The sequence below is a fragment of the Dryobates pubescens genome, chromosome 29 (assembly GCF_014839835.1).
Source record: "Dryobates pubescens isolate bDryPub1 chromosome 29, bDryPub1.pri, whole genome shotgun sequence".
NCBI lineage: Eukaryota > Metazoa > Chordata > Aves > Piciformes > Picidae > Dryobates > Dryobates pubescens.
The window spans coordinates 970,446-997,183 of NC_071640.1; the positions used below are offsets into that span (position 1 = coordinate 970,446).

Consider the following 26,738-nt stretch of genomic DNA (forward strand, 5'->3'; position numbering starts at 1 on the left):
CTGCTATCTCCTACCTCCATGTGTTAAAAGCTTCCTCCTCGCTTCCTCTGCAGACAGCGGCGGGATGCCCGAGCGGCCCTGCGTGCTCACCGGGACGCCAGAGAGCATTGAGTGAGTTCTGCTTTCGTTGCTCTCCTTCCTCCTCCTCTCTCTTCTCCCTGCTGCTGTGCTCTGTCAGTGGTGCTGCCTGGTTAGCCACACCAGCAAGTGCTGGCCTAGAGAAACTTGAGGGTCTCTGGAGCATAGAACCTCTTGGTCTGATGCTTGTAAACTGTGCACCCCAAAAGCTTTGTTCCGGTTGCGGTGTGAGCCCTCTGCAGAAACGTCAGTGGCGTTCCCCTCCTCAGGGCCAGGTTGCTCTTAGGGCACCTAGGATGCAGTTTGCTGACTGCAGCTTTCCAGGGTACTGAGCTAAGCTGTTGAAGGGCATCTCTCTTCTCCCCTTTGCTTCCCTACTCCTATTGAGATGAGCATCCTTCCAGCTGGAGAAGGGCTGCGTGAGGCCTCCGCAGCCTGGTGGTGCCGCTCCAGGTTCCGCTGGAGGCGGCGGCGTCGTGGCAGAGCAGCATGAGGCCCAGGGCTGTGCTTGCCTCTGCACTGCTGCCAGCAAGCAAAGGACTGAACCAAAGCCCTGTGTTCTGATCCCTGCATGGTAGAGACACGTGGCCAGCCAGCAGGGATTTCTACTCTCTAGACCTATAGAAACTTTAGGGACAGTGTTTCCTCCCTCCCCCTTCCCAGGAGCTGAGTTTGAGACTCTCACAAACCAGTTGAGGACCTCCTGCTGGAACTGGATCCAGGATCCTCAGGCTTACAGGAACACACTTAACATATGGAGCTGCTCTTTCTCTCCCCAGCCTTTGGGTAGGTGGGTTTTTTAAAATCCATCTGGAAATCTTTGAGTTGCATTTGCCAGGGGAAAAAGAAATACAAATACCTGGGCACAGATTTGTCTCTCTAAAGAGAAGGCACTCATCATCCTTCCATCCCCAAAGAGGTTTGAGGGTGCTTAGATCTCCTGATTTCTGCACATACTGCTGCAAGCAGCGAGCCAGAATGAATGCCATTGGCAAGCTCACCTTACAGGGCAGGCAGTGGCTCCTTGCTGCTGCTGAAGTGCTTCCCTCCCCCCCCCCTTAGCAAAGGATATTTCAGCAGAAGGAGCAAAAGAATCAAAAGCTGGGAGGCCTGATGAGAGGGAGCTGGGGGAAGAACGGGGGAGAGGTGTAGTTAAGGCTTCAGGGTTCTGCAGGAAGCAGCTAAATGTAGGCATGGCCAAAGCTGCCTTGGAAGAGAATGGAACCAAAGAGCTTCCTTGCCTGACTGTTGTTGTTTTTTCCTTTAAGGGAGGAGATTTGTGAAGCAGAGCAGGGTGCTGAGCACATGCAAAACCAGGGGAGAGTTGGTGTGCTTTTCTGCTGAGATTCTTCTCCAGTTGCTTGTTTGAACAATTTGTTTCAGGCTGCTTGGAGAGGGGGAAAAAAGGAAGTGAAAAAGCAGAGCCAAGGAATGAAGGGAAGCAGTGCAGGTGTCAGACCCCTTTGGGAAGGGTTTTGTGGGCAGGGTTTCCATTACTTCTGTCCAGTGGCCACCTGAAAGGCTTCATTCCCTTCTCCTCTGAAAGATGCTGTGTGTGACCTGGTGTGGTCTCTATACTGTCACCAAAGTAGCTTCATGCAGGGGGTAAAGGCAGGGCAGGCAAACCCCAGTGCAGGCTCTCTCAGGAGTGCTTGAAGTGGGCTTCCAGAAACTCCTCCTTTGCCTTGCTTTGGGAGCCAGTCAGGAGAGAGCAGTGCTCTGACCTGTGTGCCCCCTCAGATCTCCACCCCTGCAGCTGCTGACAAGGGATGGCTTTGCACTGCTCCCTCAGGTCACCAGAGAGAGGCCAGCCCTCCTGGGATGGCTTGGTGTGAAGAGAGGGGAAGGTGCTGCTTCAGTCTGAACAGGGAGCTGGTGGCTTGCTTCCACCTGCTCTGAGAAGGGCAGGAAAGGGCTGTGTTGCTGCTAGGAATCTTCAGGATGAAGGGGGGCCCTGCCAGTTACCTCTGATGTGCTAAAGACTGTAGAGAAGGGATCTTTAATCTCCCAAATGCTTCTTTGTGTGTCTCCTCTCAGCAGGAGTAGAAGACCTCAGTCTCTCACTGGCTGCTGCTGCAGTATCCTTGCCTCGCTTTGCGGTGTAGCTCCAGCCCCTGCTGCTTGGGGCAGAGGCTGTGTTAGAGCAGTGTCCTGGTGCTGCTGTAAGAGCAGGCAGAGCAGAGCTAGGCTGAGCCCTGTGCTGTGCTAGTGTCAGAGCAGTGGGGGTTTTGTCTTGAGCAAGGAAGAGAGCAGAGCTGGAGTTTTACCCAAGGTTGTGTAGATGTTGAAGTGGAGGACCTGGAGCATCTTCATGCAGAGTGAGCACCCTGGGTGCTGTAGCTCAGCCTTCCAAAGAGGTCAGAGCCTGCTGCTGCTCTTCCTTCTCTCTTCCCCTTCCAAGATCAAACTGCTTAGAAGTAATCATAGAATCACAAAATGGTTTGGGTTGGAAGGGACCTTAAAGATCAGCCAGTTCCAACCCCCTGCCAGGGGCAGGGACGCCTCCCACTAGAGCAGGTTGCCAAAGGCCTCATCCAGCCTGGCCTCCAACACCTCCAGGGAGGGAACATCCACAAGCTCCCTGGGCAGCCTGTGCCAGTCTCTCCCCACTCTCAGGGGGGGATAGGGGAGAAAATCTCCAAGAGTTTTAAACCAGGAACAAAACAAAGACCAGCCCCCAACGCAGCCATTGTGCTACCTCTGGTTTCCTCCATCTTTCCACTTCTTCTCCTCTCCCATTCCCACGGCTCCTGGTCCCTGGCTGCCCCGGGGCAGCGTTGTCTAACGCTTCTTTCCCCCTGGTTCTCTTCCCAAGCCAAGCCAAGCGGCTGCTGGGGCAGATTGTAGATCGCTGCCGGAACGGACCTGGCTTCCACAACGACCTGGATGGCAACAGCACAGTGCAGGAGCTCTTGATCCCCGCCGCCAAAGTGGGGCTGGTCATCGGCAAAGGAGGTGAAACAATTAAGCAGCTGCAGGTGCGCAAGAGCCATCCCCCCAGGGCGCTCTCCTCTCTGGCGCCGCAGCCTCCGCCGCGCTCCCCTCCTCCGCCGGGGCCTCGACTCTTCTGCCTGCCCGCGGCCCGCCCCCGGCCTGCTGCTCAGCAAACGGCCTCCCCCCCGGGCCGTGTGGCAGAGCTGTGGCAGGACTGGGAAAGGAGCTCCTGTTGCCTTCGCAGCCTGTTAGGGGTTGGAAGGGACCTCTGGAGAGCTTCGAGTCCAAACCCCCCTGCCCCAGAGCAGGATCCCATAGAATCTGTTGCAGGTCTCGCAGGAATGTGTCCAGCTGGAGCTTGAAAGTCTCCAGAGGAGACTCCACAACCTCTCTGGGGAGCCTGTTCCAGTGCTCTGTGACCCTCACACCTCTTTTAGGTGGAACCTCCTGTGCTGTAGTTAGCCTTAGCTAACCTTTGGTGCCTGCCCTTCAGGAGAGGATCCCTGTGGCCAAAGAGAAGGTTGAGTGTGGTCTAGGTTTTCATGCCAGCCCTGCTGTTGTAGAGTCCTCTGCTTCTCCTTTTGTTGCTGCTCTGTGCTGAAGCTGGCCTCTGCCTTCTGTTTGTTTGGTTTTTAGCCCCTGCCCCCCCTTTCCACTTGCAAGTGCTGTGTTGTGCATAAATCTGTGCTCCAAGGCATTCTTGATTCCTCCATCTGGTACAAGATTCTCTTAAAGAGTAGAGGGGTCAGGGCTGAAAGGGTAGGGGTTTGAGTGGCCTGATGAGGCCTCTATCATCCAGTAGCTTTGAGGCTGGTCAGTTCAGAACTTAGTGCCACAGTTTTAAGGCTGATCACCTCAGAGCTCAATGCCATGGCTTTAAGGCTGGTCACTTCAGAACTGTTCCATGCAGGCAGCTGCAGACTGTGGAAAGGGCTGCAAAAGCAGCTGCTGAGGTGAGGGCTTCTCTTTGCAAGAGCTTCAGCCACCTGAGAGCAGCAGCAGCAGCAGACTTCTGGGCAGTCCTTCACTGGCAGGCAGTTTGTGCTCAAGCTACCCAGGAAGAGCTGAAGTAGTGCTCTGTAGAGCTGCTGATGCTGAGTAACCAAAAGCTGGTGCCTTGTGTGAGGGACTCTGCTCAGCCAAGTGCTCTGTGCTTTCCCCTCAGGAGCGAACAGGGGTGAAAATGATCATGATCCAGGATGGTCCTTTGCCTACTGGAGCAGACAAACCTCTGCGCATCACTGGCGATGCCTTTAAAGTGCAGGTATGTAACAAACACAAGCAGCTGCCCCAGGGAGCTGAGATGAGCAGGGAAGCTCTGGCACCTTTGTGAGCACCTGATGGAGCCAGCTCCACCTCTCCACGTCCTGGGCCTCGCTGGGTTTCTGCTCTGTTTGAGCAGAGGGAGTTGGAACACCAGAGGAGAGCAAGTGGTGGCTTGTCGGCAGTGTGAGCCAGGAGCTCAGTCCACACAGGTCTTAGACATGGTAGGAGGAGAGCTGAGGAGGGAGGCTTTGGAGAAAGTAGCTTTGAAAACCCTTTGCAGTCTGCATAGCAAAACATCCTTCACTTCATCACACCTCTGAGAAGGTGCTGGGGAAGGTTCCCTACCTCAGACAGCCAACTGACGCAGGTCATTGAAAACCAAACGCCACAACAACTCCTGAAACCAAGGGGTTTGCTTCGTGCCTGGCACCTCAGCCTCCCTGGGGCAGGCTTCCACCCAGCTGCTCCTGCCTGCTCCTCAAAGCAAAGAATAAAACCCCAGCAGCAGCTGGGGCCTGGGAGACTGCAGGGCATTAAAGCTGAGCTCTGGCACGTTCCACTTCTCAGCAAGTGCTTCTCATACCTTGCTAAGCACTTAAATGGAGCTTAGCATTCCTGGCTAATAAACCCAGCTCTGTGTCAGAGGGTCTCCCTGATCAGAAACTGCTGCAGCAGCTGATGGTGCTCAGGGCTGGCAGCTTTGGGTTGTGCTTTTCAAGCCTCTAATTGCAAGAGGGCCTTTAGATGGAGCCTTTATTTTCCCCCACAAGTCTTCTACTTGCTGTGGAGATGTGGATGTGCAAAAAGGACTTCAGTGACAGTCTTGTAACTCTTAACCCAGGCATGCTTCAAGGGCTGCTGCTTCTCAGGTGGCTTCTGCCATGCAGGATGTGCTGTTGTCAAATCTTCTGTGCCATGAGCCGTGCCAAGCTGTCCTGGAGGCTGCACAAGGTCTTCTTTGGGATCACTGAGACAGCACTGAAGGAGTGTGGTGGATCCTTGGGCTTGGGATTCTCTGGATGCTGCAGCAGTGTTTAACATCCCAACACAATGGTTTAATGGCCATGGTGCTCTTGGGTTGATGGTTGGACCTGATGATCTGAGAGGTCTTTTCCAGCCTTGGTGATTCTGTGGAATCTCTTTGTTGCCCTTCTCTCAGTTCTGGCAGCTCTGAAACGTCTCCAGTCGTTTCCTTCTCTACAAGGTACCACAGGGGCATGGACAGTGTGTAAAGAAATCAATCAAAAGGTGCAAGGAGCCAGGTTCCCCAGAGTCCCTCCAGCCTGGAGATGCAGCCAGAATGGCAGAAGCTTGGCTGGTAATAGCCAGAAACAGGCTCTGGGTTTGAAGGGCAGGGTTTCTGTTAAAGGTGGCAGCTGCTGGCTTGTTTCCAGGCTGCACCTTCACCAGCTGAGCTATGTGCAAGCTTGTGCATGGCCTTGAGGGCTGCAGGCAGGTAGGAAGAACATTCATTTGTCTCAGCAAACCTTGTTGGATTGCTTCAGACTCGGCCTTGCCTTCTTTGGGTGCCAATGAGCCCCCCCACTGCCCACCTGCTTCCTTGGTAGGTGCTCTCTAGCTCTTGGCAGCTCTGCTGTGCTACCACAGCTTCTACCTTACTCTGTGGGTTTCACTTCTGCCCAGTAGGAAGAGGCCTTCAGCAGCTTCAATTTAAAGCCAGCACGAATTCAAGGTGCTCTAAATGCTAAAGGGCCTGAAAGGAATCAGAGAATGCATCAGGTTGGAAGGGACCCTCAAAGGTCATCTTGTCCAACCCCCCTGCAGTCAGCAGGGACAGCTCCAACTAGAGCAGGTTGCTCAGGGCCCCACCAAGTTTGTCCTTGGAGGTCTCCAGGGATGAGGCCTCCACCATCTCTGGGCAGCCTGTGCCAGTGTCTCCCCAGCCTCGCTGTGCAGAGCTTCCTCCTGATGCCCAGCCTAACTCTGCCCCGCTCCAGCTTCAAACCATTGCCCCTCATCCTGTCCTCACAGGCCCTTCTAACAGCCCCTGCCCAGCCTGCCTGCAGGTCCCCTTCAGGTGCTGAAGTGCAGCTCTAGGCAGTTGCACAGAGGAAGCTGGCACCTGCCAGCCCGGGCAGGTTTGCCAGCCCTGGAGGATGCCAGCAGGAAGAGCTCCCCGGCGCGCCTGGGAGGAGGAACTGTCGGAGCACTGCTTCCCTGGTGCAGGTGGAGATCGCTTGTGGAAGCCTGACCACGAGGCACCCTTGAGGCCCTACCTCCAAGCTGGCCAGCAGGAGACTCTGAAGCTAACTGTGACTTCTTTCCCCATGTAGCAAGCGAGGGAAATGGTTCTGGAGATCATCCGAGAGAAAGAGCAGGCAGACTTCCGAGGCGTACGCAGTGATTTCAGTGCTAGGATGGGAGGAGGCAGCATAGAGGTATGTTTCCCTTCCCCACTCCTCTGCTAACCTCCCCATGGGCTGGGCAGTGGGTGGAAGGCAGCAAGCTGGGACCTGGCAGCTGGTTTCTCAATGCAGTTTGTGTTCCCTTGCCAGCAGAGCAGAGGAGTTCTCCTGGACTCCCCGCTGGCGCTTCTCTGCTGCTCTCTTTGAGCTGCACCCTCGCGGTGCAGACTCCACTGAGTGGGGGAAGGAGTTGGTGGCCACCTGTTTGGTTTGGTCCTGTAGCCTGGAGCTGCCTGAGGTGGCCTGTCCTGGGCTGAGAGCATCTCCCTGGGCCGTCCCAGGGCCCCGGGCCGGTTCTCGGAGCGTTCACACTGCTTTGCCTTTCCCATCAGGTCTCTGTGCCCAGGTTTGCTGTTGGAATTGTGATAGGAAGAAATGGAGAAATGATCAAAAAGATTCAGAATGATGCTGGAGTTAGGATTCAATTTAAACCAGGTTTGTGTGAGGATGGAGAGCTCTTCCTGTCTGCCCAGTGCTCCACTTTGGGATGGCTAAAGGGAAGTGGAGCTGAGGCTCCAGCAGCGAGGCTGCCCTCGGCTGCAGCTGCATTGTGGCTCTTTCTGAGAGCTGTTTAAATCTGAGGTGCTGCCCCCTCAGGCACTGGCCTGGTTTTCAGAGAGTGAAACTGCACACAGCAAAGATGGAAATGCCTCCACAGTCGTGTCTGGAGTGGTAACTGAGTGGACCAACACCAGAACAGCACCACCTTTCTGTGTTCCTCTGGAAGAATTCTCCTTCAGGACATTAAAGCCTTTGGGGATCAGGAGTTGATTAATTCCAATTCACTTTCTCTGGGTCCTTGGCTGTCTGATCACCTCTCAAAGCTGCCTTTGTCCTCCTAAAGTGATACCAGGCTCTGCTGAGGCTCTTTGGACGTTTCAAAGTGTCACCTCTTGAAGGTCGTCCCTCTGCAGCGTGGGCTGGGGTCTGTCTGCTTTCAGCCCGCGGAAGAGGGGCTGAAGGTGGAGGGAAGAGGGGGGAGCTCCTGGGGTAGCTGTGTGGAAGTGCTGCTAGCAGTGGTGGTGCTGGAAGGAAGCCTGGGGGGGATGTTTGCTGCTTGTAACTGAGGCTCTGGCACCTCTCTCCACAGACGATGGGATCAGCTCGGAGCGAGTGGCACAGGTCATGGGGCTCCCAGATCGGTGTCAGCACGCAGCACACATCATCAGTGAGCTCATCCTCACGGCACAGGTGGGGCCTGGGGCCTGGGGGGAGCAAAGTGCTGCTCACATGGCACTGAGGCTGGCTGCAGGCAGCTGCAGGGTGGCTGCCACCGTCTGAAGAGCAGCGTGGCTGCGGCTGCCCTCTGCTAGGCCACACAAGGCCCAGGACGTTGCTGCCAGGCTTGGGGCTGATTTGGTGGTGGCCTGGCTGAGCCTTGAGAAGGGCTCCTCTGCTCAGGCAGTGTTTTGAGGCCTTCTTGTAGCTCCATCTTTGCCCCTTGTGCTCACTTGCTATTTGGAAGTGGTGAGCTGGTGGGATGGAGCCCAGCAGGAACAGGACACTGGCTCTGCTCAGGAGGCCTGAGGAACACTCTGAGGCAGCAGGGCATGAACAGTGCTCAGGGAGGCCTCTTCAGCCTCCAGTCCTCTGGTCTAGTGGCCATGAGTGGCAGGAGAAGGCCATGAGTGCTCACATGTGTGATACTCTGAGCGGGGCACCAGCACATGGCATGGCCCAAGGGCAAGGAGCAGCTGTGTGGAGCAGCCAGGCAGGCTCAGAGGGAGGTTCTGGGTTCCCTCTGAGGGAGGGGTGCAGGTGTTGGCTCCTACCTGAGCAGGAGATGTGCCCCAGGGGTAGGCCTTCATCTCTTCTTGCCCTGAGATCTGCTTTGAAGGCTTGAATTCATATTTGTTGTGAGGCCTGCCCTGGTGTGCTGTGAGTGCCCACAGCCAGCTAGCCAAAGGAGATGTCCTTGGAGTGCCTCTGAAGTTGAGAGCTTCCTGCTGGAGGTCTGGGGGCCAGAGCAGCTCAGCTGAGTCATTCCAGCAGCGCCGGAGCGGCCTCGGCAGCGGCTCCTGAGTGTCGCTGCCAGGATCTGTGGCTTGCTCTCAGGACAGCTCCCATCACACTCCAGAGGTCCTTCAGCAGTTGCTGCTTGTTTACAGGTTTATTTCAGGAGCTAGAAAGGGCTTGCACTGAAAAACCAGAAGCATCTTCCTGAGTCAGGAGGGCAGCTGTGGCCACCTCCCTTGGCAGCTCCTGAGAGTCCCTCAGAGCCAAGCTGCAGTCCAAGAGTTTCCTTGTTCAGTGCCATTGATTGCAGGGCAGTTTGACTTACCTTGCTTTCTCCTGCTTCTAATGCTCTGCTGTGGGTAGGGCCAGCAGCAGAGCCACTGACACAAGTCTCTTTGCCTCCCAAGGAACGAGATGGCTTCGGGAGCTTGGCTGTGGCCCGAGGCAGAGGCCGTGGCCGTGGGGACTGGAGCGTCGGAGCCCCTGGGGGCGTGCAGGAGATCACCTACACGGTGCCAGCTGATAAGTGTGGCCTGGTCATAGGCAAAGGTGGGTCTGGGGGCACCAAATGCTAGGGCCTGCAGTCCTCCCCTCTCAGGATGGTCACAGTCTTGCTGCCTGGCAGCCAGGCTCTGGAGCTGTGGTTGCAGGGATTTAGTGGCTGCTGAGTGCAGCAGGGGGATGAGCTGGGCTGGGCTCTTCGTGGTGCCCTCACCTGTAGTTGTCCTCTCCAGGCCCTTGCTGGCAGTCTCTGAGAGAGGCTCTTGATGCAGAGCTGTCAAGGGGAGCTTGTAACAAGCAGCTGGCTGAGAAGAGGCAGGCTCCTTGGTGCAGCCTTTGGATAGAGAATTCATTCAGGGGGCAGTGTAGCAGGGACAGGCAGAGCACCCATCCCCCCTGCTGCATTTCCCCCAGTGCCACCTGAGCAAATGGAGTGTGTCCCAACATGCTGACAGCAGTAAGCTGCTTCCAGCCAGCACCCTGAGGTGCTCATGAAGCAAGAGCAGCAGCAGGGTTGGGCTGTATCCAAGCTTGCCCCTGAGCCTGGCACAGACAGGCTGCTGCACCTTGTCTGCCCCAGGCCGTGATGGCCCAGGGGCTGCCCTAGCTGTTGAGTCTCTGCTGAGGAGATGGCCAAGGAGTCCTCTGGCCTTCCTCTCAAGAACCAGCACAGCCCCAGCACAGTTGTGAAACCAGAGCAGCAGCAGCAGTCTCAGCCTGCCACAGAGCATGAGCTGCACATGGGGTGATGCAGAGCCAGGGGCAGAATTGCTCTGTCACCCTGGGATGCCTCTCAGTTAGTGCCCTGAGCTGTCAGAGGAGCCCTGTTTCATTGCAGGGGGAATGCTGTGTGCCTTCCCTGCTGCTGAAGTGGTCACAGCAGAGGTGAGGTGACAGGAACAGGGGCAGCCTGGCTCCAGGGCTGAAGGAGGCAGAGCCTGGAGGGCTTTGTGCCACGTTCTGGTGGCAGTCACTTTCCTGCTGTCCTGCTGGGCACAGGTGAGCTGGAGATGAGCCATGCTGGGGCCTCTTGCCCCTGTTCCTTCCATGTGTCTGGCCCCTGGAGCAGCCTGACCTGTAGTGGGTGACAAGGGAGACAGAAGCAGGACACCAGCAGTGGAGCTGAATCGCTCCCAGGTGTCCTCTGCCAGGAACCTGGCCACACTCCTGACCTCTTGGTGCAGTCTGGAGCCTTCCCCTCACACACAGGCTGCAGAGCCATTGAGCTGGAGCTCACTGGAGGGTCCAGTTGGGGGAAGGAGGAAGCAAATACAATCACAGCAAACAAACCTGGAGCCAGAAGTGAGAGCTGGGGGGGAGGATAAAAAACTAATCCAAATCTAATGAAACTTTATTGCTGTATCCATTAGTCATCCTTAATAAAGGAGCAGAAAAGGTCACTTGTTGTTCAGAGTGCAGTCAAGTGGAGCATTTGTGACTGCAGAGCTCAGGGTGTGCTGAAAAGCTGAATGCAGGGAGCAGAGCTGGATGTCCTGGCAGTCAAGTGCAGGGCCTGGCAGTGGGGGTGCAGGGCAGCTTTCTGCCTTTGTTTCCACAGCAGCAAAAGCAAGCTCCCTGCCCAGCCAGCTCGGGAGCTTTCTGGAGGGGCTAATTACTGGTTGTATGGTGATGTGAGTGCTTGCAGCTTTGTAATACCACCTTGTAATGGGTGTTCTTGCAGTGCCTGTGCTCTTAGGCTATTGCAGCCTTCATTTTTGTCAAGTGAGTGATGGCTGCAGCTTGCCTTTGGGGCCTGGCCCGGGGTGGAGGTGCTGTGCTCTCTCTGTCTTGATGCAAGACCTGATTGTTATCATTTCCTCTCCTGCTGCCTGTGGGGCAAGCAGGGGAGAGGGGATGTCAGTGGGGTTCTCTCCACAGTGACCAATTGCAGACTCTTCTCTCCCCCTTCTTAGTTGCTGAGCAGTTTTGAGCTTAGCTTTTGCCTTCCCCCCCACTGTGGTACAGGACTTGGCTGTTGGCCTTGCCTGTGGAACCTGACTGGGAGCTCAAAGCACCTGGAGCTCTGAGGTTAGCACCCAAGCAAAGGCTGTCTTGGGTCTGTGGGATGTGGCCAGGTAACTGCTGCTGTGCTTCCAGCTCCCCAGTTGCCCCTGAAGGAGGGGGAGGGAGGGAGGGAGGTGTGGAGGTTTCTCAGCTCAGTCTCTGTGTGGCCCAAGATCTGGAGGCCTTTTCTCGTGGGCAGCGCTGCTCAGCTCGGGAGCCTGAGCCTGTATCAGCTGCTGAGTCCTGCTGGGCTCCTGCAAATCCCCTGCATGGCTTTCCCCTTGGAGGGGTGGGTAGGTGCAGCTTTTCTTCTCTGAAAGGCTGGAGGCAGGGTGGGGATGAGCAGCATACACTTGTCAAGGGCTTTCTGTGTCTGGTGGTGCTTGGAAACAAACCCCAGGCTCTCTGGGCCCCCTCTGGATTTCCATGATAAACACAGCAGCACTGCCAGCCCCCGTGGCTGGCCTGGCTCTTGTCAGCTCTGCCTTTTAGCAGCTTTGATTAATTGCTTTACAATTTCCCATCCAGCTGGGGGGCCACTCTCGGAGCTCTCCTGCCCCCCATCAGGTGGAAGAATGGAGCAGGCTGCTGAATGCCTCTGGAGACAGCCACCATGTGCCGAGCAGGTCACCGCAGTGTGGGGCACAGAGGACTCCTTCCGGGCAGCCTGCAGCACCCTGGGGGCTGCCTGCCTGCATTTGCATGCTCTGGAGGCTCGGCTGGGAGGCAGGGAGGGGAGGAGGAAGGGCACCAGGGCCTGGTACCGGAGGTGGGGAGCTTGCAGCCTCTGCCCCAACCTGGAGAGCCAGCTGGGTCCTGCAGGGGAGGTCCAGGGGAGGGAGCTGGGGTGGGGACAGCCCCAGCTCAGTGCTGAGTGGGGAACGATTTGAAGGCTGTCTCCTCCTCACTTGTTTGGTGAGGCTGCTTCGAGTCTGCATCCCCTCTTGGGCAGAGAGAAGCCCAACCTGCAACCTGTGGCTGCCCCTCTCAGCCAGCAGAGAGCTGCTGCCAGCCCCTGGCCATCCGGAGTGCCCTGGCTGAGAGGATGCTGTGTTTCTCCTCAGGAAGCAGCTGATCACTCGCTCCTCACCTCCCATCTGTGAAAACCAGAGCTTCACACAAGTCTGCAGCAGACAAAAGCCTTGCAAGGCAGCGGGGGGGAGGGAAAGCCCCAGCCCAGAGCCCTGGCTTTGGGACTTCATCTTGCCCCTTTCCCATGCTTGACTGCAAACAAGTGGCCTGGCTTTTGGCGGCACAGTCCCGGCCCTGTTGTCTGCCCGGGGCTGAGACACGATCAGCTTTTGTTAAAGCCACCCTCAGAAATTCGTTTAGGAGTTAATTGCCCTTTGGCAACTCTGCCTCCTCCTCCCTTCCCCGGGAAGGCTTTAAAATGGTAAAGAGGTCACGAGTCCAGCACAATGAGCCCGGCAAGTGCCTGCACCATCCCCTGCTTGTCCTGGGGCTGTGCTGCCTGGGCAGAGGTGGAAGTGGCAGCAGGCTGCAGCAGCTTTGCCTTTGGATGCTCCTCTTTAAACCCAGCCCAAACTCCCTGCTTAGCTTCCTCTGCTTCCTCTCCTGTCCTTCTGGCTGCTCTTTCTCCCTGGCTTTGTGACTTCAAAGTCGTAAAACCTCCTCCTAGCCCCCAGCCCTGGATTTCTGCAGGCCAGTGGAGCTGCCCTGGAAGTTGTGTGAGCTCCCAGCAGGAGAATTGAAGCATTGTGGCCCTGGCTGAGGCCTTTGTTAAGCAAATTTCATTAAGAGACCTGGGACCTAGCAGGTCTGGAGGAAATCAGATCTGCTGTGCTGGCCCTGCTGGAAGCACTGCTGTGCTCTGCTCTGGCCAGATGGCAAACTAGCCAGGAATGGCCACTGCATGCCCAGCTGACTCTGGGGCAGCAGGAGGAGGCCTGGAGTGCTGCACTGCTGCAGCTCTGGGGAGGGTTGGCTGTGCTGGGGTGAGTGGAGGCTTCTCTCAGCTATCAGACAGCACATGGGGGTGAGAAAGCTTTGGCTTCAAGCTCCAAGGTATGTGGCTGGTGGTGTCCCAGGGGGATGAAATCTCTGGTGGGGGGGTGGGGAAAGCCTCAAGGAAAGGGGGGGTGGAAGGGCAGAAAGTGACTTTGTGGCCTGGAGGGCTGTGAAGAGCTCTGCAGCCCCCCAGGACAGTGAGATCTGTGTCAGGAAGGTGTCTCAGCTCTGCTGCATTTTGTTAGGAGCCCACACAGGGACTCTCTGTGCTCTTAGCACCACCCCTGGCCCCCACCCCCCCTGCAGCAGCTCACAGCTCCTGCTTTGGGGGGCTGTTTGAAGCAGCAGCAAGAGCCCAGGTGCTGTGTGGGTCCTGAGGCTTATGCCATCCTCCCCTCCTCCCTCCAGGCACACCCAGGGCAGCTGAAGCTGAATTCCATGCCCACAGCCTGGCTTGGAGAGGTTTGTATGGGAGGAGGTGCTGCAGGGCCTTCCATTCTGCTTCTCTGCAGGGGGGGAGAACATCAAGAGCATAAACCAGCAGTCAGGAGCCCACGTGGAGCTGCAGAGGAATCCTCCTCCCAACACAGACCCTGGGGTTCGAATATTCACCATCAGAGGCATCCCCCAGCAGATTGAGCTTGCCAGGCACCTCATAGATGAGAAAGTTGGTGTAAGTTCCACCCCCTCCTGCTCTCTCTCTCTCAGGTGTGGTGTTTCCACTCTTTCCAGTAGATGTGGGCCTGGCCTTGGGGGATGGCACAGAGCAGACACACTCAGTGCTCAGCTTCAAAAGCAGCTGGCTGTGGGCAGCTGCCTGCAGCTTTGGTGGCCTCCCAGCAGCCTCTTCACAAGGGTTTGCTGTGCCAGGATGAGAGGGAAGGGATTGAAGCTGGGGGAGGGCAGATCCAGCCTGGAGATTAGGAGGAGACTCTTAGCAGTGGGGGTGGGGAGGCTCTGGCACAGGCTGCCCAGGGAGGCTGTGCCCTGCCTGGAGCTGTTCAGGGCCAGGCTGGATGAGGCCTTGAGCAACCTGGGCTGGGGGGAGGTGTCCCTGCCCATGGCAGGGGGTTGGGACTGGGTGATCTTCAAGGTCCTTTCCAACCCAACCCACTCACTGGTTCTGTGGCTGGGACTCTGCTTTGCTCTGGTCCCAGAAGGTTCTGACTGTCTGCTGACATCAGGGTGGTGAGCAGCTGCCTGAGGGGGCAGAACAGCAATGGTGAGGCATGAGAAGGCCATCAGAGGAGATGCTGTGGGGACAATAATGCCCCTGGCTGAGGGTGACCCAGCCCTGGCAGCAGCATCCTGAAAGCAGCACTCAGCTCCTTGCTGCAGTCGATCCAGGGTGGCTTTTACCTTCCAGTTAGTGCAGTGCTGTGGTGCTGGAGCTTGGCAGTGTCAGGCTGGAGCCCTGCTGGGCAAGCAGAGCACAGGGAGCACTGACCTGGGGCATGGGAGAGCTGAAAAGCAGCCTCTGTGCTGAAGGGCTTGAGGGGAGCAGGCTTGGTACCAACCTCAGGATCCAAGCTGCTCCAAGGGAGGCCTCCAGCTGTGCCCCAGTCCTGTTAGCCTCTCTGGGGGCTGCCCAGAGCTGCTTTGGAAGCTGAGCTGCTGCAGTCCTTCAGCTCAGTCACTTCTTCCAGGTGCTGGGGTTCAGCCCTCTAAGGCTCTCCTCTCCCCTCTCTCACTGCTCACACTGGCTGCCTCCACCCTGTCTTTAGAGCTGACATGAAGTGTTTGTGGGTTCTGTGGCAGGGTACCAGCATGGGTGGACCTGGAGGATTTGGTCAGAGTCCATTCAGCCAAGCACCTGCCACACCTCATCAAAAGTAAGCTGCTCCTGGGGGCTCTGGGGGTGGCTGGGAGGGCAATGGGAGAGGGGTGGAGGGCCCTGGGGAGGTGGTGGTTCAGTGGAGCCTTTTAAAGAGGAAGCATTTAGAAGCCAGGGGCAAGCTGAATCCTTTCAGCCTGACCACAGGAAGGGTTTGGGCTCTGAGGCTGTAAAGCAGCAGTTGGCATCTCCAGGATCCCTGTCTGCAGCCCAGCCCAAGCCCTCCCACCTGGGCAGCACCTCCTGCTGTCCCCACGCTCACCTCCTTGCTCAGCAGCTGCAGCTGGGCTCCTCTGGCCCCCTGCTCACACCCAGCCTGCCAGGGCTGCTGTTGCCTGCTCCAACCTCTGCCCTCTCGCCCTCTGCAGCGGTCCCCAGGCCTTCATGCCCCAGGGTTGGGGCAGCACCTACCAGACGTGGCAGCAGCCTGGCCAGCAAGTCCCAGGTAAGTGAGGGAAGGGTTGGTGTTGCCTTTGCTGCTTCCTTCCTGCCTGCAGGGCACAGCTCCACCCCAGAAGTGCACAGCAGCTTCCTGAGCTCCCTGGGAGCAGAGCCTGGAATCCTCCCCCAGGGCAAGCAGAGGACTGCTCTGCACTGGACAGCTGGCCAGGGTGCTGGGCCAGCTCCTTTCACCTCCACCATCACCTGGGAAGGTGGCACCCTTGGGCTGCCTCCCAGCCTGGCATGCTGTGGTGGTGGAGCTCAGCAGAAGCTGGCTGAAGCATGGAGGCTGTGGGAAACTGGGATGCTTCTTGTGCTCTTTGCTGCCTGCTTCTGCTCCTTCTGTGCAGAAACTTGATCCTAGCTTCCCCTTCTCTAACAAAAACCTCTCTGCCTTGGGCTCCCTCCTGCCAGGATGCTCCAGGAGAACACTTGCCAAGCCCAGCCATGGCTGGGGTGAGCCCTCCCAGCCCTTTGTTCTTCTTTTCACTTTGAAATGTCCCTTGTGAGCTGCTCTCACTGCTCAGCTCCCAGTCTGACTGGGAAAGGAGCTGCAGCACATGGAGGGAAGGCTGTGCAGGGCTGCTGCCCTGCTTCATTCCCACTGCCTGCAGCAGTGTCCCTGTGCCTGCTTTTGGGAGCTGATCAGAGCTGCTCACAGTGCCAGGAGCTCAGAGTGAGGCCAACAGGGTAACCAGCTCTGAAACAGTAATAAACCAGGCCAGAGACACAGCAGGAGGGCAGAGCTGAACCCAGGGCAGCCCTGCTGCTGCTGGGCTTCCAGCTGCCAGCACTGAGCCTGGAAGGGGAAGTGCTGGAGGGCACTTGCACTCTGGAGGTGTCACTTTGGTCTCTGCTCCCTACTCTCAGGTGATAGGAGGAGAGGCAGTGGCCTGAAACTGTGCCAGGGGAGGGTTAGGTTGGAGATTAGGAACAACTTCTTTGCTGCCAGAGTGGTCAGGGACTGGCAGAGGCTGCCCAGGGAGGTGGTGGAGCCCCCAGCCCTGGAGGTGTCCCAGAGCCCTGTGGCCATGGCACTGGGGCCATGGCTTGGTGCCCATGCTGGGGTTGGGTTGAGGGTTGGCCTGGATGATCTTGGAGGTCTCTTCCAGCCCAACCCCTTCTGTGTCTCTCTGAGCAGAGTGGTGCCCAGGCAGGCCAGGTGGAGCTCAGCAAGGTGTGTGAGGATCCCTGGGGCAGTGCCTGCTCCGGCACTTGAAGCTTCCTTTGCACCCAGTCCCATGCAGGACGTTTCCCCTGCATGCTGCAGCCTGTTTGTCCCCAGCTCTGCTGTCACAGAGCTGCCTGAGTCCTTCTCCCAGCAGTCAGCCCTCCTAGGGCCAGAGAGTGCCCTGCTGGAGGGGAGGAGTGGCAGCCCCCCACCCCCTACACATGTCTTGAGGTTTTAATTACTTCCCCATCTCAAAGGAATGAAGTGGCTGGGGAAACATTTTGCTGTGCAGTGCATTTAGCTGTGTGTCCTTTCAGCCTGCTGTGCACTGTAATTCTCCCAGAAGAAAAGGCATTGAGGGAGGCCCTTTGTTGGCATTAGCAGGTGGACAGTTGAGGCAGCCTTGACCTCTGCCAGCAAAGGTCCTGACTTGGAGCCTTGGTCAAAGTCTTTTAACCCTCTGCTGTGGCCCTGGACAGGACACTGCTGCCCTGGCCCCTCCACCCACTTGCACTGCATTATTTCCCCCCACATCAAAGCCCCCCCCTCCACCCCCCCAAGCTGTGCTGTGGGGCTGGGAAGAGCCTGCTCTGAGTGCTGGGACAAGGAGCAGGGAGTGTGGGCTGGAGCACTGCAGGTTCCACCTCAACCTGAGGAGGAACTTCCTTGCTGGGAGGCTGCTGGAGGCCTGCAGCAGGCTGCCCAGAGAGGCTGTGGAGCCTCCTTCTCTGGAGAGCTTCCAGCCCCACCTTGGATGTGTTCCTCTGTGCCCTGCTCTGCCAGGGGGCTTGGACTGGGTGATCTCTGGAGGTCCCTTCCAAGCCCTAACATTCTGTGCTTCTCCTCCACAGGTCTGCTCCCCATCCCCATGTCCCTGCCAGGGGTGGCTCCTGCTCCCTCTGCCCTTCTCTGCAGTGCTTTTGTCACTGTGGTTTCTGTTCTTTGGGACCTTGGCTGTGGCCAAGGGAGGTGTGGCCATCCCAGCTCTGCACCCAGCAGGCTTGGACTCTCCCCTGCACCAGCACTTGGATGTGCTGGAGTGGAGGTGTCTTAGTGCCTCCAAAAAGGGGAGCTGTGAGAGGTGGAGGCCACAGGAGCAGGGTCTGAGGTTTGAGGGTCGTGGCAGTTGTGCAAGACTCTCTTTGCCTTCAGGCCTGCTTGCAGGGCTTCAGCCTGAGCTTCAGTGAGCTCAGCAATGTTCTCTTGCCCCCCCAGAGCCAGCTGTGCTCCCAGCAGTCAGCTTGAGGTTGCTGCTGCTGTCCTGCAGGTTGTAGAGGCTGGGTTTCAGCAGCACCACTTCACCCTGGTGCAGTGTGGGAGGCTGGAGAGTGTCCCCCAGAGCCAGCACGGTGCTGTGGAAGCCTCTCTGGGTGATGTGTGGAGCTGGCTGTGCTTTGTGCAGGGCCTTCAGCCCTGAGGCCTTTGCAGCCCCTGGCACTTTGGCCACTGCAGCTGGGCACTGCTGGCCCAGCACCTGCTGGCTGCTCTCAGCTTGCCACTGGCAAGCCTGCTCGGAGCCTGTCCTGGACACGCAGCAGAGCAGGGTCCCCCTCTGAGCTGTCTGCAGCTGTGGGAAGGGGGCTGGCTCCTCTCAGCTGCACACCAGGAGGTCCTAAGCCTGGGCTTGGTGTCACCTCTCTGCTGACCTCTCCCTTCTCCCCTCTCCTGCTGCAGGTCACGCTGCCAGCGCTGCCTCCCAGGCCAGTTCCCAGCCCGACTACACCATGGCCTGGGCAGAGTATTACAGACAGCAGGCTGCCTACTATGGGCAGACCCTGGGGCAGGCTCAGGCCCACAGCCAGGTCTGTATCCCTGTTCCCTGACCCCTCTGCACCTTCCCTTGGGAATTTGGGGGTGTTGGCATTGTCCTGGGCCTGCCTGGGTTGAGGTGGTGAAGCAGAGAGCTGCTGGGCCTGGGGCAGAGCTCACAGGGGGCTTTGCCTTCGCCTCAGAGCCTTACTTCCCTGCACAGGGCTTTTGAGAGGGGACTGGGAGGTTGGTTGCTTATAGCCCCCAGGCTGGTTTGTGGGGCTCAAGTAGCAGGAGTGCTGGAGCCAGGCTGGTGAGGTGGCACAGCCCTGGCACGGCCCTGGCACAGGGGGCAGCCCGGGGCCACGCTGGCCAGCTTTGCCTTTGCTCTTGTGAGCTCAGTGCTGGGACAGGAGCTGTGCCCCTGCCTGGGGAGGGAGCAGCCTGGCCCCAAAGGCAGCAGAAAGCTGCTGGAGCAGAAGTGGGAGTGCACAGCTGCCAGGGGAGAGCCAACCTCACCTGGCACTCAGACCACCGAGGGCTGAGGGGGGTTCCTCCTGCTGATGCCCACAGGGCTCTCCCTGGTGCTGGGGGCACGGGTCCTCAGTCCTTGGCCAGCAGTGGGTGCAGAGCAGATGCTGGACCTCGGTGGGGCCAGGCTGGGTGCTGGGAGCAGGGCTGCCGTGGGTGCAGGCGGTGAGGGGAGCCAGCAGCATCCTGGGGCAGCTGCAGCCTCCCTGCTGCCGAGGTCGCGCCCGGCGCAGGCAGCAGCGCGCGGTGCAGGCAGCAGCGCTCGCCGCGGGCGCTGCCCGAGTGTGCCCTGCGAGCAGGGGATCAAAGGGAGTCCTCTGCAGCCCTGCCTGCCAGCCTGGCCCTCTGCAGAAGGGGGACTGCCTGTGGGGAGAGGCAGGAGCTGCTGGCAGGCGAGCTCAGGGTGCCAGGCTGAGCTCTCCCCCGGAGCATCCTCGGAGGGGGAGCTGGGCCGGGGGAGAGCCGAGGAGGCAGCGCTGGGACCCCGCGGCAACTTCTGCCTCTTTCCCTTCTCCAGGAGCAGTAGAACAAGACCCTCGTGGCCATTCCTTTGGGTTGTTTTGTTTTTATTTTGGTTTTGTTTTCCCTTGGAATCATCATGGAAGAGAAAAAGAAAAAGACAAAGACCAGCAGCAGCTTCTGTGCCAGAGGTTCCTGGCTGCGGCCCGGCGGCGGTCGGCTGAAGGCTTCCTCTGCCCCCCTCCTTTGCCGGCGAAACACTACCCCCAGGAGCGGCCCCCACCCCCCTCTGCTGAGCAGCAGGAGCAGTCAGGAACCTCCCACCCTGCTGGACACCTTGGGCATTTGCTTTCCCAATTTGGTTCAGAAGGAACAAAAAACAAACCCCAAACTTTGCAGCCCCCTCCCAGGATCCTTTCCTTCTCTTCGCTGATTTTGTTGGGGCTGGAAATGGAAGCAGGGAAATGGTTTTGGTTTTGCCCAGGCAGCAGAAGGCAGCCCCAGAGCTGTGGCATTGCAGCACCTGGGCTTTGGGAGCTCTTCCTTTGCTTGCTGTCTTTTCCCTCCCCCCTCTCTGTCTGTCTTGGTGGTGTTGGGGGGTTGGTGCTGTTGGTTGGTTTTACCCTTTTAATGCTTGGGGGTTTTCTCCCTTCAATCTTCTCTGTGCCAACAGAAAGAGGCTTGGAAAGGCCTAGGGGGTAGGTAACAAATCTTAACATGAAATAAATGGGGAGGGGTAAATGAAAAGAGGTGGGGGGAGGGGAAAAAAAGGGTGGGGGGGGAAGAGAGGGTGGGGGGGAAAGGGGGGGAGTGGGGAAATAAGGAGGAAAAAAAGAGGAGGGAAAAAACAAAGAGAAAAGGGGAAAAAAGAGAAAAACAAGAAGGGGGAAAATAGGGGAGAAAAAGGAGAGAGAAACAAGAGGAGGGGAAAGAAAACAGGAGGGGGGAAATGGGGAAAAGGGGGGGGAAATAGGAGGGGGAAAAAGAGGAGGGGGAAAAAATTGGAGGAAAAAATAGGAGGGGGAAAAAAGAGGAGGGGAAAAAAGGGGGGAAAAAACCAGGAGGGGGAAAAAAGGAGAAAGAAACAAGAGGAGGAAAAAACCCCAAGAGGATAAAAAAAGAGGAGGGGGGGGGGGAGAGAAGGAAAATAAGAGGGGGGAAAAGGAGTTAAAAAGAGGAAAAATAAAGAGGAAAAAAAAAAAAAGATTTAAAACAGTATTTAAATATTCTTAAATATGTAAATTCATTAAATGTTTTACTGCTAATTCCTTGTCCCTTTGGCTGGCTTTTTGATTTTTCTCCTTCAATTTTTTGTTGCCTTTTTCCTGGTTGGTTTTTAACCTTTCCCAAAGCTCTGCCGCGGCCCCGGGGAGCCCTGCGGCCCCCCCCCCCCCCAGCCCCCGGGGGCTGCAGAGCTGGGGAGCTGCGGGGAGGGGGCAGGAAGGGGCTGGGGGCAGGGGGGGGCGGGGGGGGGGGGGGAGGGGGCACACAACTCTTTTGTAGGGTTTGTAATCATTTCTTAGAGTCTCTAACAAAGAGAAGGAGAACGGAAATAAAGGAGAAAAGCAACACAAATGTTCAACTTGTGTAGCTGAGGCTTCCTCTCCCTTCCTCCCCTCCCCCCCCAGCCCCCTTCCTTCCCCTCTCCCCCCCAGCCCCCTTCCTCCCTTCCCCAGCCCCCTTCCTCCCCTCTCTTCCCCCCCAGCCCCCTTCCTCCCCTCTCTCCCCCCCCAGCCCCCTTCCTTCCCCTCCCCCCCCCAGCCCCCTTCCTCCCCTCTCTCCCCCCCCAGCCCCCTTCCTTCCCCTCTCTCCCCCCCCAGCCCCCTTCCTTCCCCTCTCTCCCCCCCCAGCCCCCTTCTTCCCCTCTCTCCCCCCCCAGCCCCCTTCCTCCCCTCTCTCCCCCCCCCAGCCCCCTTCCTCCCCTCTCTCCCCCCCCAGCCCCCTTCCTCCCCTCTCTCCCCCCCCCCAGCCCCCTTCCTCCCCTCTCTCCCCCCCCAGCCCCCTTCCTCCCCTCTCTCCCCCCCAGCCCCCTTCCTCCCCTCTCTCCCCCCCAGCCCCCTTCCTCCCCTCTCTCCCCCCCCCCCAGCCCTCTTCCTCCCCTCTCCCCGTGTTGCATTTTTGGGTTCTGAGCCTTCTGAGCTTGGTTTAAGGTAATAATAAATAATGATGGGGGGGGAAAAGCTTAACCAAAATTAAACCAATGGAAATAATTCTGAGAGAGGCAAACCCCAACCCAGGCCTGGCTGGGGTTGGGTTTTGGGGGGGGGGGTTGGGGGTTCCTCTCCTCTCAGCCATAGGCAAAAAGTTGTTATTTTTTTGATAGGAAAATGAGCCTTTAACCCCCTAAAAATAATCATAACTAAATAGCTAATCAATAAATCAATCAAACCCCCAAGCCCTGTGGAGCAGACTCAAACGGGGGGGGGGGGGGGGGGGGGGGGGACCAAAAAGCAAAGCTGGGAGGGGCTGTTTGTGCATCCCAGGGAGGTGCTGCTGTTGCTGTGGTCTCATTTTGCCTCGGGGGGGGCTGGGGGGTGGTTGTTTTTTTTTGGGGGGGGGAGGTTGAATTTCCATTTGAAATCTCTATTTTTTGGTTGTTTTTTTGTTGTTTTCTTTTGTTATCTAATATTTGTCAAATGACCTTTAGAGACCTGGTTCCCCCCCCGCCCTCCCCCCCCCCGTGCCAGGGCCTGGCTCTAATAAAAGGGATGAGATGGTTTTAGCCTCCTGCTCCTCTGGGCTGCTCGGTGCTGGCCCAGGGTGCTGCTGGGTTGTTCCTCCTGCAGAGAGCCCAAACTGGTAGCTTTTAAAGGAGAAAGAGAAGAAGCCAAAGCCCCCAAAGCAAAGCTTTTATTTACACCCCCCCCCCCGACCCCCCCTTCCTGCTGGGAATGTGCTGAAGATGTCCTGGGTTGGTTTGGAGGTTTATTGGGTTGGATGTTGGTGGGGTGGGGGGTTGGATGTTGGGGGGTTGGGGGGGTTGGATGTTGGTTTGGGGGGGGTTGGATGTTGGTGGGTTGGGGGGTTGGATGTTGGGTGGGTTGGGGGGGTTGGATGTTGGGGTTTGGGGGGGGTTGGATGTTGGGGTTTGGGGGGGGTTGGATGTTGGTGGGTTGGGGGGGTTGGATGTTGGTGGGTTGGGGGGGTTGGATGTTGGGGTTTGGGGGGTTGGATGTTGGTGGGTTGGGGGGGTTGGATGTTGGTGGGTTGGGGGGCTTGGATGTTGGTGGTTTGGGGGGTTGGATGTTGGTGGTTTGGGGGGGGTTGGATGTTGGTTGGTTGGGGGGGGTGGATTTTGGGGGGGTTGGATGTTGGTTGGTTGGGGGGGGTTGGATGTTGGGTGGGTTGGGGGGTTGGATGTTGGGGTTTGGGGGGGTTGGATGTTGGGGGGTTGGGGGGGGTTGGATGTTGGGTTGGGGGGGGTTGGATGTTGGGGGGTTGGGGGGTTGGATGTTGGGGTTTGGGGGGGTTGGATGTTGGTTGTTTGGGGGGGGGTGGATATTGTTTGGGTTTTTTGTTGTTGTTTTTTGTTGTTGTTTTGGTTTCTTTTTCCTTGATGCTTGGAAGGCCTCAGAGGAAGAGGAGCAGGCAGAGGGTGCTGGGTGGCACAGGCAGCGCTGTTTGTGTTGCTCTGGCAGCTGCCTTTTACACTCTGGACAAATAAACCCCCCCCAGGCTGTCCTGGGGCTGAAGAATTTGCCTTGCCTGCTTCTGCTCCCTTCACTGGGCTGTGCTGCCCAGCGAGGTGGTGGAGTCCCCATCCCTGGAGGCGTCCAAACGAGGCTTGGAGGTGGCACTTGGAGCCAGGGTTGGGTTAGCCAGGAGGTGCTGGGTGACAGCTTGGACTTGATGAGCTCTGAGGTCTTTTCCAACCTGGCTGATTCTATGGTTTTGTGATTCTGATTCCTTCTCTGCCTGCCCACCACCTTCCACCCATGCCCAGCCCCTTTTCTGTCCCCCTGCCCTGGCCACTTCGCTCTGCTTCCTCCCTTTGGCACCAGGAGCAGGTCCAGAGAAGGTCTCCGAGGCTGGGGAAGGGCCTGGAGAACAGGGCTGGGGAGCTGGGGGGGTTCAGTGTGGAGGTGACAAGGCTGAGGGGAGACCTCCTTGCTCTGCAGCTCCCTGAAAGCAGCCCAGAGCCAGCTGGGGGTTGGTCTCTTCTCACAGGTAATGAGAGAGAGGACAAGAGGCAACGGCCTCCAGTTGCCTCAGGGGAGGTTTAGGTTGGGCATGGGGATCAATTTCTTCCCTGAGAGGCTTGTCAAGGCCTGGAGCAGGCTGCCCAGGGCAGTGGTGCAGCCCCCATGGCTGTAGGTGTGGTGCTGGGGCCATGGTTCAGCACCAGACTCGGTAGTGCTGGGTCTGGGGTCGGACTCAGTGATCTCAAAGGTCTCTTCCAGCCAAACCAGTTCTGTGGTGCTCTCACCCCAGATGTCAGCCAAGTCAGCTTGAGCCTTGCTTCTAGGGAAACCCTGTGGAGTGCCACAGAAGCACAGAATAGATCTGGGTGGAAGAGACCTCCCAAGTTCAGCCAGTGCCCCCCTCAGCCCAGCAGGGTCACCACTCAACCCTGGCCCTAAGCCCCAGGTCCTCAGGCTGCTTGAGCACCCCCAGGGGTGGGGGCTCCCTGGGCAGACCCTTCCGAGGTTTGGGAGCCCTTCCAGTGAAGAAATAGTTCCTGAGCTCCAGTCTAGCCCCATCCCAGTGTCCCTTGGCACCCTGGCAGGGAAGATTGCAGCAGGCAGCTGCTGGAATGGTGGCTTTGGGGGCCAGGAGGATCCATGAGCCAGAGGCCCTGCTTTTAATCACAGAGTCTCTGGCTGGTTTCAGTTGGAAAAGCCTTTTGAGATCCTCCAGGCCAACCATTCTCCAACTCTCCCAAGGCTGGGGTTAAGCCATGGCCCTCAGCACCTCTGCCCCTTGGAAACACCTCCAGCCCTGGGGATTCAATCCTCTGAACCTGCTGCTTTTCTACAGCTTTGGGGCTGAACCCATCCAGGATTTGCTCCTACCCTGCAGCTGCCTTTCAAACAGGGTCCCTGGAGCTGGGACCATCCTCATCCTTAGATCTGTTATGGAGCAGTAACTTCTGGTTGTAGCCAGGCTGAGTTTGGAGATGAAGATCTTACAGTGAGGGTGGCAGACCCTGGAACAGGTTGCCTGGGGCGGGGGGGGGCTGTGCATGCCCCCTGCCTGGAGCTGATCAAGGCCAGGCTGGATGAGGCCCTGAGCAAGCTGGGCTGGTGGGAGGTGTCCCTGCCCATGGCAGGGGGTTGGAGCTGGCTGATCCTCAGGCTGCCTTCCAACCCAACCCATTCACTGACTCCCTGGCCCTATCTCCTCCAGAGCTCCTTTTCCTGAGGAGATGTGAGGCTTGTGCCCCCCCAGCCCGACTCTGCTGCCCAGCCAGCTGCAGGGGCTCACAGATGGGGCGGGGAGGAGGCAGCCAGGATCCCATCTGCAGAGCCGAGGGCTGGAGGCATGTTGAGAGCCGGAAGAAAAGGAGATGCAGCATCTCTAAATATACCTCCAGAGAATCAAGAGAGACAGTGAGAGATGGGATAGTAAAAGCCACTTGGAAAGAGGGGAGAGGGGGGGAAGGAAAAAAAAGATGGCTGGAGGAGGGCATAAAGGCTGCTGCTGGGAATTGGGAGAGGGCATTACCGAGAAGACTTCCTTCTAATTCATCTCCCAAGCTCTGTGCCAAAACAGCATTTGGCATGGTTCACAGGGAGCAATTGTGTGATAATGAACCCAAAGGTGTCCCTTAATTGAAGACTCTGAGCATTACAGCTCGTGCCAGGGGTCGTAAATGGCGTGGGGCTGGGGGGGGATGCATTTCCTCAAATGTATCTGTAAGTACAGATGAGAGACTCTCCCCTGTGAGATTCCCCCCACTATAAATTATGGAAGTATCTCCTTCTGATGCAACCTTTTATTGGGGGGGTGGGGCAGCAGAAGAAAATAGTTTGCAAGCCTTTGGAAATTTGGCCTGCCATTAAGATGGTGCCTGCAGAGCTGGGGGTTCGGCAGCAGTCTGGTGGCCTGCGAGGATAAAGTGCTTGAAACGTTCCCAAGTTCAGCAATTTGCTCTCCATTACTGCTGCCTGCCCGGGGTGGAGGGGCCACAGCCATTAAACTTCTGCTGCTGCGAGCCCGCGGTGGGCTGGAGAGGGGCAGGGCAGGAGGGGAAGAGACACCTTGGCACCTCCCGAGGAGCTGCTGAGCTCTGGGCTACTCCAAACCCTGCTCCAGCCTGGCCTCTGGCTGTCCAGGGGGTCCTGGGGGCTGCTGCGGTGGTCAGTCCCTCCCCAGAGCACCTCACCTTTCTCTCCCAGGTCTGTAGGCAGCTCCTGGTGTCTTCTGGCCCCGGAGCTGCTGTGGTGCCTCCAGGCCAAGTCTGTGCTCTTCGAGAGGAACCGAGGCTCCTGCTCCGCTCCGGGCAAGTTCCATCCCCAGGCAGGTGGAGGAGGCAGCGACTGAGTTTCTGTGGCAGGGAGAGTTTGGCTGCCCCGGGGCAGGAACTGCACCCTGCAAGGAGCAGGACAGGTCCCCAAGGTGCTGGTGTGATGTGGGGCATGTCTGGGGCTCTGGGGTCCATGAATGGTGGTGGGGACAGTGCAGCCTTTTCCACCTTGCAGGGGACCAGCTCCCAGCACAGGGCCATGCCCAGGAGGCCAGCGAGGAGCTCCCACAGGAGAGGGAAGGCTCTGCCTCTGCATCACCACAAGTCCATCCCAGGTGAGTGCCCTGGCAGGAGGTCCCCAGCCCTGGCTCCTGGGCTCCAGCTCTTTCCTGTCTTCTGCAAATCGAATTCCTTCCTTCCAGCACCATCCTTCTCCTGCTGCCTTGGCTCAGGCACACAGCAGCTTCGCTCCCCACAGCACAGCTCTGTCCCGTGGTGCACCTTTCACGGCAGGGTACGAGCACCTCTGTCCCCCCAGGCTGGGTGGCACCCAGCTCACCCTGCAGGCTCAGAGACTCATTTCCAAGCAGACCTTTGCCGTGGTCCTTCTGCAAACCATTTCTGAGCAGCAGCCTGAGAAGCCCCAGCCCCAGAGCCCCTCTCTGGGCTCGCCGTGCCCTCGGTGCTCTCCTGTGCTCTGCACTCGGGGTGTCTTGAGCAGGCAAAGGCTCTTCTGGGAGCAGAGGAGAGACTTGAAGACAGTCACAAATACTTTAATTGTGCCTGCTCTGAGCACCAAGCACATTATGGCCGTGGAGAGCGAACCCAGAGCGGTTATTGAAAGAGACAAGCAGGCGTGGGGCTTGGGTTTAATTCTCCAAGTCTTAAATATTTAATTGCATCAAAGCAGCAGCACAGTTACTGTAAGCTGGGTGCCAGGCAGTGTGGTTGGAGGGAGGGCTTGGGAGATGGAACATGGAGCTTCTGGACACACAGATAGGTGGCTGTGAGGTC

The 26,738-nt window shown here is 57.8% G+C and overlaps 1 protein-coding gene across 3 annotated transcripts in view; it reads left to right on the plus strand.

Moving 5' to 3' along the window:
• FUBP3 (far upstream element binding protein 3) overlaps positions 1–19,607 on the plus strand; it is a 39,159-nt gene extending 19,552 nt beyond the window's left edge. The window contains exons 7-18 of one of the 3 annotated variants that reach the window (XM_054174263.1): positions 54–111; positions 2,894–3,056; positions 4,178–4,276; positions 6,573–6,677; positions 7,037–7,139; positions 7,795–7,895; positions 9,068–9,209; positions 13,646–13,806; positions 14,892–14,965; positions 15,336–15,412; positions 18,254–18,381; positions 19,377–19,607. In XM_054174263.1, the coding sequence (XP_054030238.1) occupies positions 54–111; positions 2,894–3,056; positions 4,178–4,276; positions 6,573–6,677; positions 7,037–7,139; positions 7,795–7,895; positions 9,068–9,209; positions 13,646–13,806; positions 14,892–14,965; positions 15,336–15,412; positions 18,254–18,381; positions 19,377–19,385 (1,220 nt within the window). In that variant the 3' untranslated portion in view covers positions 19,386–19,607. Of the gene's footprint in view, positions 1–53; positions 112–2,893; positions 3,057–4,177; positions 4,277–6,572; positions 6,678–7,036; positions 7,140–7,794; positions 7,896–9,067; positions 9,210–13,645; positions 13,807–14,891; positions 14,966–15,335; positions 15,437–18,253; positions 18,382–19,376 lie in introns of those variants that run through there. The other 2 variants (XM_054174261.1, XM_054174262.1) reach the window with 2 other exon arrangements.
• Positions 19,608–26,738: the final 7,131 nt, after the last annotated feature.